This window comes from Dioscorea cayenensis, unplaced genomic scaffold (genome assembly GCF_009730915.1).
Source record: "Dioscorea cayenensis subsp. rotundata cultivar TDr96_F1 unplaced genomic scaffold, TDr96_F1_v2_PseudoChromosome.rev07_lg8_w22 25.fasta BLBR01001349.1, whole genome shotgun sequence".
Taxonomy (NCBI): domain Eukaryota; kingdom Viridiplantae; phylum Streptophyta; class Magnoliopsida; order Dioscoreales; family Dioscoreaceae; genus Dioscorea; species Dioscorea cayenensis.
Window position 1 is genome coordinate 78,869 of NW_024087740.1, and position 7,945 is coordinate 86,813.

The window sequence follows — 7,945 nt, forward strand, 5'->3', positions numbered from 1 at the left end:
ACGGCCCCAAAAAAGGAAAACAGCAGAACAACTTATGTCATCAATGCAAAAGCTATCTCCATGATGGGAAGAGTCATGCCTTTCAGATTTTCATTAATACCATGTATTATTATTTATTTAATATTTTAACAACTCCAGGGGTTAAAAAAAGAAAAACAAGAAATTTAGACGGTAAAAAAGGTCTGTGACCGAGAAAAAAAATAAAATAAAAAAATTGGTGATAATAAATTTTTGGGCTTTATATATACCGGGGACCTCTTGTTTGTGTCCCCTTCTTGTCGCTCACCGTTGGTAGCACCTTCTTCGTCTTCCTTGTGAGCGATCTACTACGGCCGGTCAGAAGCTGGGTTCTTCATTGCCGGTGCGTTTACTCATCTTGGAATGCATCAAGTTCTGATCTTTGTTTGATCTCTGTTTGTGAAATCTTTCCCTTTTTTTGGTTTTTTTATTTTTTTTCTAAAAGTCTGTTTTTTTTTTATATTATTTTTGTGATTTGTAATGTGTGGTCATTGCTTTTTAGATAATGTGGTATGGTATGTGATTTTCCTTAAAATACAATTTTTGGGTTGTTTTTTGAAGTTATCTTTTCAAATTATTGTTCTGTTGGTGGTTTCTTTGGTATGGCACTTCAAGATCATGTTTGTTTTTTTTTTTCCCTCTATTTTGTTTCTTGATGTGAATAGTTATTCTCTCATGATGAGTTCGGATTGATTGAAAATAGATTTAGAAAAGAAGAAGAAAATTCAAAATTTTCTTCAATTTTTCTCATAACACTTTCCATGTTTGGATTGTGCTTGTCCATGATCATTTTAGAAGAAGTATATTGTTTTTTTCTTTTCTTGACTTTAGTTCTGTGTTTTTGATTCAGACCATATATGAAATCTGATTGCTAAGGAGTTTTGAGCATTGATCCCAATTGAAGTAAGTAGTGATCTTCCGATCTTCATTCCATCAACCAATAGAGTTCTTGTAGAACTATTTTGAACATGGATGAAACCAGAATAAATACATCCTTGCTCCAATCATCATCATATAGGCTCCCTGACTTCAAACAATCAGTGAAGCTTAAGTATGTCAAGCTTGGATACCACTACCTTATCACCCATGCCATGTACCTCTTCCTTACTCCACTCTTGGGGATCATTGTTGCCCAGCTCTCCACCTTTTCACGCCAAGATTTCCATGAACTTTGGGACCATCTACGTTTCAATCTTATCTCTGTTATCATTTGCTCAGCACTTCTTGTATTCCTTTCCACCCTCTACTTCCTCACCCGGCCTCGACCTGTTTACCTTGTCAACTTTGCTTGCTACAAGCCTGAAGAATCTCGAAAATGTACTAGGCAAATCTTCATGGAACGGTCTAAGTTGACTGGTTCATTCACTGACGAGAACCTAGAATTCCAACGCAAAATCTTGGAAAGATCAGGCCTTGGTGAGGACACTTACCTCCCTGAGGCTGTCCTTAATGTTCCACCTAACCCATGCATTGCTGAGGCCAGAAAAGAAGCTGAGACTGTCATGTTTGGAGCTCTTGACGAGCTCTTTGCCAAGACTAACATTAAACCGAAAGATGTGGGGATTTTAGTTGTGAATTGCAGCTTGTTCAATCCAACTCCATCACTTTCAGCGATGATTGTGAACCATTACAAGCTCAGGGGAAACATCATTAGCTATAATCTTGGTGGAATGGGTTGCAGTGCTGGACTAATCTCGATAGATCTTGCTAAGGATCTTCTTCAAGCTCACGCTAATTCCTATGCCTTGGTTGTAAGCATGGAAAACATCACTTTGAACTGGTACTTTGGCAACAACCGATCTATGCTTGTCTCTAATTGTCTTTTTCGAATGGGTGGTGCTGCGGTACTCCTGTCCAACAAGAGCTCTGATAGGCATCGATCAAAGTATCAGCTGGTTCATACTGTGCGTACCCATAAAGGTTCTGATGATAAATGCTTTAGCTGTGTGACCCAGGAGGAGGATGCTAATGGAAAAGTTGGTGTTTCCCTGTCGAAGGATCTGATGGGAGTTGCAGGTGACGCTCTGAAGACCAACATTACTACATTGGGCCCTCTTGTGCTGCCCATGTCTGAGCAATTACTCTTCTTTGCTACATTGGTCGGGAGAAAGGTTCTCAAGATGAAGATAAAGCCATACATCCCAGACTTCAAGCTGGCTTTTGAGCATTTCTGCATTCATGCTGGAGGGAGAGCAGTACTGGATGAACTGGAGAAGAACTTGCAGCTTTCCGACTGGCACATGGAACCTTCAAGGATGACTCTTTATAGATTTGGGAACACATCAAGCAGCTCTCTTTGGTATGAATTAGCTTATACTGAGGGCAAAGGAAGGATTAAAAAGAGTGATAGGATTTGGCAAATTGCATTTGGTTCTGGATTTAAGTGTAACAGTGCAGTCTGGAAGGCTCTGAAGACGGTGAATCCGGCAAAGGAGAAGAACCCTTGGATGGATGAGATTGACAACTTCCCTGTCCCTGTTCCAAGGGTATCTGCAATTTGAGTTTAACTCCAATTTTTACTGTTTGAATGGATTCAGTCACTAGATGAACCAGTTGTAGTCATTAGGTATCTGAACTCATTAATTTCAATGTATTTGTTTAGATCTCTATTTATCTGTTAATGCAAATCCTGCTATTTCTGGCTAATGAAAATGCTGACCATCACAACCATCACAATCAATCTCGCCTGCGGAAACACAAATGAAAGAGAAAAATAATGTCCTGGGGTTATGTTTTAAATTTTTTTTTACTGAGCTTTTCTACCATGGATGTACAGGTAAGTAGATCATGTGATTTCACAATTGCTCAATTATGGAGCTTTGCTTCGCCAGCTAGCACTGCCCTGGTTGAAGATTAAAGAAGGGAAAAGTGCATGGGACCAACATATCCATAGATGCTACCTGCTCCTTTTCTGCTTCAATGCAACAACGAAAATTTGCTGGCAACTTATCAGAGTTTTTGTGACAGAAAAGCTTCTATTTTATTTTCCCATCAGTTAATAAGCAAACTCATAACAACTCACCTGCGTCCAAAAGCTGATTGCATTTTCAGTCAGTAAGGTATTTTTAATTTCTAGTCAATAACTGAAAAACACGCTAGATACAAAATGATTTTAGATGTTTGGGAAAAGACAGGCATTTTGGCAGCAGCAAAAGAATGTTGTGGGTTTAATCAATCTTTTGTTGATTTGTTGATGAGAGATTTGTGGATGTGGGGGATGACTCCTCCTCCAGCTATGGTTCCCTTGATGAGGGTGTCGAGTTCTTCGTCACCACGTATGGCGAGTTGTAGATGTCTTGGCGTTATACGCTTCACCTTCAAATCCTTGCTTGCATTGCCAGCCAGCTCCAACACTTCTGCAGTTAGGTACTCCAGAATGGCTGCAGTGTAAACGGCAGCTGTGGCCCCCAACCCGTCCATTTGCCGCAATTCTAGACTTCAGCAACCGATGGACACGACCAACTGGAAACTGCGATAAGATGGAAAATAATTATAGCAAGGATCCAAACAAAGTATGCTTGACAGTACATGAACATTTCCAACATAATCTACAACAAGTTGAAATTTTGACAATGGCTACTCGTATCAATGTATTTACAGAAAAATCACATTCAGAAATAGAATCAACAATTTTTTATAAGGAAAATTGAAGCATCTGTAAAAATAAAATCAATGTATCCAACTGTATTTATAAAAAAAATTGAAGCTAGTTTTTGATGTTAACGTTCAACAAGATTTTGTTCCACATGGCATGGGCAAAGAGAAAGAAGATGAGATGGTCTACCATTAAACTTGTATCAGCTCGCAGCACAAAAACTGAATTTTACTAATTCTAAACTTGCATGTCCTCAGTTTTAAATGTGGTGAGAGTCTGAAAGTGAAAACTCGTTAAGTCAAGCCAACCACATTTAACTCTTCCTCAACCCTAGGTCAGCAGAAGACTAGTGCATTAGGGTACGGCTTACTCATATGCGGATGCTATATTTAATATAAATTATGAAGGAAATGCAAAGAAACTTAGAACAGGGAGCAGATTTAGGCCTCCTATGTGCCGAAAGAAGAGTAATGAATCATACTTGAACCAAAAATATTTAACAAATTGACTTTCCAAATATACAATAGTCCTATTTTTCTTCTTGGAAGTCACAAGATTACATCTCAAAGTGATTTGGACGGCTATCATTTCTTTGTGATGTCAACAGGGAAAAGATATTTGGTACAAAAAACATTGCTCATATTGTTAAGTACCCCAAAGAGTAAACCATCTCAACCAATAAATTGTTATATCTATATCGTTTTGGTCTGAAAGAAGCAATTTTTCGGCATTATTCCTTCTGGGTTACATTTTCGAAGTGCCCGGTGTCAGAATCCCAACTCTGTGCATGTATAATACAGTTCAAGAGATCTAAGTGAATTTTTGGCCTAGAATTTCTTTAGGCGGATATTTATCATTGAAAAAAAAAAACGTCTTAAGTGCACCATTCTGCTCCTGAATTCACCTGAAGTAAGGCACTGGGAGAGGAAGATTATCAAACTACTGACGACCTCGAAATTTAGCACCAAATGAGCAAAAGATACATAGCAAATAACATACCCAAGACTCCAAACCTTTTTAATGTAAAATCTACCAGCCATGCAAGTTATAATTTACAACCTAGCATCTTCAGTTTATTGTTGGAGTTACAGAACAAATCAGACAAAGTTCCCAGTTCCCAGTAAAATTCATGCTCTTGCTAAGTTATCACAAAGTGAAAGTGAGTTGGTGCAAGTTCACCAAAATCTTGAGGATTCAACTACAAAAGAGATCGAGAATTGTCGGATATACATTAATTTGAATCTTTCAAACCTTTCCCTTAAGTTTTACCAGGTTAAATATTCCAGTGAGGCATCCACAAACCCTGTTTCATATCTCATATCTTCTCTTCTTCTTTCTTTGGCTGGCAAATATCAAATAAAGGTTCTTCTCATGTGACCACTGGGCTGCAGCTATAGGATTGGTTGCTTACAGTTCAACTAAACAAAGAAGCTTGCCCATAGCAACTATTCTTCTTCGTCTATTTTCCTAATTCTTGCTATGGTTAGGCAAGGTCAAAAGATATTTACTCTTCGTTTTTTTTTTTGGGAAAATTTTACTGTTCAAATTTGAAACTTCGAATCACAATTTCATATTAAATGATGAATGATATAAAAAAGAAAAAGATAAAAGTTTCAGAGTCCTACACTACATAGTCACAGGTTTATTTCTTTTAAAATTCCTAATATTTCAAAATGTATATGGGGCAGGGATGTTGCTAGGTTCAAGGATTGGGGTTGGGAGTCATTTTTCAGACACCAACCCATTCCCCAAAAAAACCTAAGTGTGAAGTGAGTCCCCGCAGAATTAGTTTGGCTTGTTATCCCTACTAGAAACCTGATATCATCCTTGCATGGAGGGCAAATTAGTCTTATATCAGTTACAGACATTCAACAATAGCTTATTTCTACCTGAATATCATTCAATGAAATTCATTTTGTTAAGAAAATATGAATCACTCTGAGAAAACTAAAGTGAATCTCTGTTCATCATTTGGCAACAGTGCACCCTTGCAACTGTTCCACACACTTGGTTCTAATGATACAGAACTACTCAACCTGAATAAGCAAAAAAGCATTAAGACATTCAAAATTCAAAGCAAGAGCATTTGTCGTCTTCTTATTACCTCTACATAGCAAATTCAGTGAAAAAGTACTGTTTTCAATTCCTCAAACCCCATACATGGATAAGAATTAAACATACTCTGTTCTATACTGCATGAAGATGACAAATAAGTAAACAGAAAATTCTGCAAACCAATCACAATCTCTGCACTATGAGACAAAAACAAAAGCTTTCATTCTTCATTGAATCTAAAAGAGCATCGTGACATAAAAAGCAACATTCAAAACATCTACCGATGATCCAACACACCGAAGATGATCCAAATTCGAAACCATTGAAAAGAAAACAACTCATTGGCATAAAAAAACGCAATCCAGAACGTAAAGGAACAAAATCAAAAAGCAAAACAATAGATTCAGGAGAGGAAACAACAAAGAACCTGGAGGCCAGCACGAGATGATCGAGAGACGGGCTTCTTCTTGTCTTTATCATTATGGAGACCCGCCGATCTCCCCATTATATACCCCTTGGCACCCTTCCCTGACATCGTTCCTGCCAAATGTTCGATGAATTGCTCCAAAGAGAAGTAAAGCGAGAAGAGAAGAGAAGAGAAGAGAAGATGGCAATGCGCATGAGATCGAGAAGTATCGGGGTTGAGAGTTGAGACGAAGTAAACCCACTAACTAGCTACCCCATAATTTCATGGAAATTACAGGTTAGCCCTTCACGTATAAATACTCTCCCCGTGGATCAGCACCGTCCATTCGCCCCTTGATTAGTGGGATGGCGGAGTTTGACTTTGGCTTTTAGTTTACATTTGATTATAATTATAAGTCCCCATAAGTAAATAAATATATACGTGTATATATATATATAAATTGTTCATATCATCCCTCCAACTTTCTCACTTGATAAAAAAATCCGTGGATTATTTCATATTCCCAAAAAGTCCTCTCTTTTTCTGACACCATATTCCTTCCATCATGTTGGCTAGATTTTGTTCAGTAATGTTGTCTAAGCCTTTCTAGAGATCCTTATGGACTTGGTAGCATTAAGATATCAGTGGGAATGCTTAATCTGGAATAATCTCCAAAACGATATTTTCTTGCCCATGCATAGATCTTCTTCATGTGGAGTTCGGCAGCTGGCATGTGTGAAATTAGATTTGGGAATGGGAAGTACATGGGGACATGTACTGGTCAACGTATACCTTCAGGACTTTTGTTTTCAACACCATTTGGCATCTCTGGTTGTCAATAATGGTGGGGCAAGTTCTTTTCCAATTAGTGGTTGCACGTGCTCGCCATAACAACATTTGTCTTTTGATATCTCCTGGAATGATCATGTCTTCTAGTCTAATAGGAGTTATCCTTTCTTGTTCTGGCTTATGATAACGAAGAAGAGTTATCTTGATATGATGCCTTACTTCATCCTTCTTCACATTGGCATCTTGTATCTTTATGTGCTAATTCTCTGAACACATTTCCTGCTATTGCGAATCCTACAGGAAAGATATGCAAGGTAAGTATATATATATATATATATATATATATATATATATATATATTAAAAACTAACAAGTTTATTTTTGCGGAAATGGCAGGTAAAAGTTTCTATAACCAACAATCTCCTCTTGAACACCAACTAAACCATCCAATATTTCCCCCAACCTCAGCTTTAAGATTTAAAACCCAAGCAAATCTAAACCTGTCACAACATGTCATTCTTGATAAACTTTGGGCTAACAGACATGACTAAAAAAATCTCATTCAACTATTTCACTCCTTGGCAAAATTCTTCCACCAAAACACATGACCAAAATCCATCACATATACCATTACCAGAAAAACCCAGTGTCAAAATTTTCTTTAAAACCCCAAACATTAGATTACATGGTAGAACAAGAAAAAAGAATTAAAATTCTGAAAACAAGAATAGTTCAAAAGACTGAAGAAATAAACAAGATTTCAAGATCAACTTCAAGAAATTACAAAAGAAGCAGAAGACATGAAGCAAATTATGATACTAGAAAGAAGGCAAAGAATGGAGAAATTTGAATTATTTCCTGAACCAATTGAAGAAGTAAAATAGATCATCTGAAAAAAGTGACGGCAACACAATATGATCAATTCATCTCTAAGCAAGAAGTGTTAAGACAACCAGCAAAGGAAGAAATCTTTCCTGTTAGATCAGTAAAATATGATTATCAAGGAAATTGAATACGAATATCAAAATGTATACCAAGAAAGGAATTACATCCATTAGAACATCAACAAAGAATGATTAGAT

General features: G+C 37.2%; 2 protein-coding genes across 2 annotated transcripts; one reads left to right on the top strand and one right to left on the bottom strand.

Moving 5' to 3' along the window:
• Positions 1-247: 247 nt before the first annotated feature.
• On the top strand, positions 248-2,670 carry LOC120256244 (3-ketoacyl-CoA synthase 11-like). Its single transcript, XM_039263971.1, has 2 exons — positions 248-361; positions 869-2,670. The coding sequence occupies exon 2, from the start codon at positions 987-989 to the stop codon at positions 2,517-2,519; it is 1,533 nt and encodes a 510-aa protein (XP_039119905.1). The 5' UTR covers positions 248-361; positions 869-986; the 3' UTR covers positions 2,520-2,670.
• Positions 2,671-3,108: 438 nt separating this feature from the next.
• On the bottom strand, positions 3,109-6,209 carry LOC120256245 (probable histone H2A variant 3). Its single transcript, XM_039263972.1, is given in 3 exon segments — positions 3,109-3,426; positions 3,428-3,487; positions 6,096-6,209. Coding segments are annotated over 3 exon segments (405 nt in total). The 5' UTR covers positions 6,204-6,209; the 3' UTR covers positions 3,109-3,189.
• Positions 6,210-7,945: the final 1,736 nt, after the last annotated feature.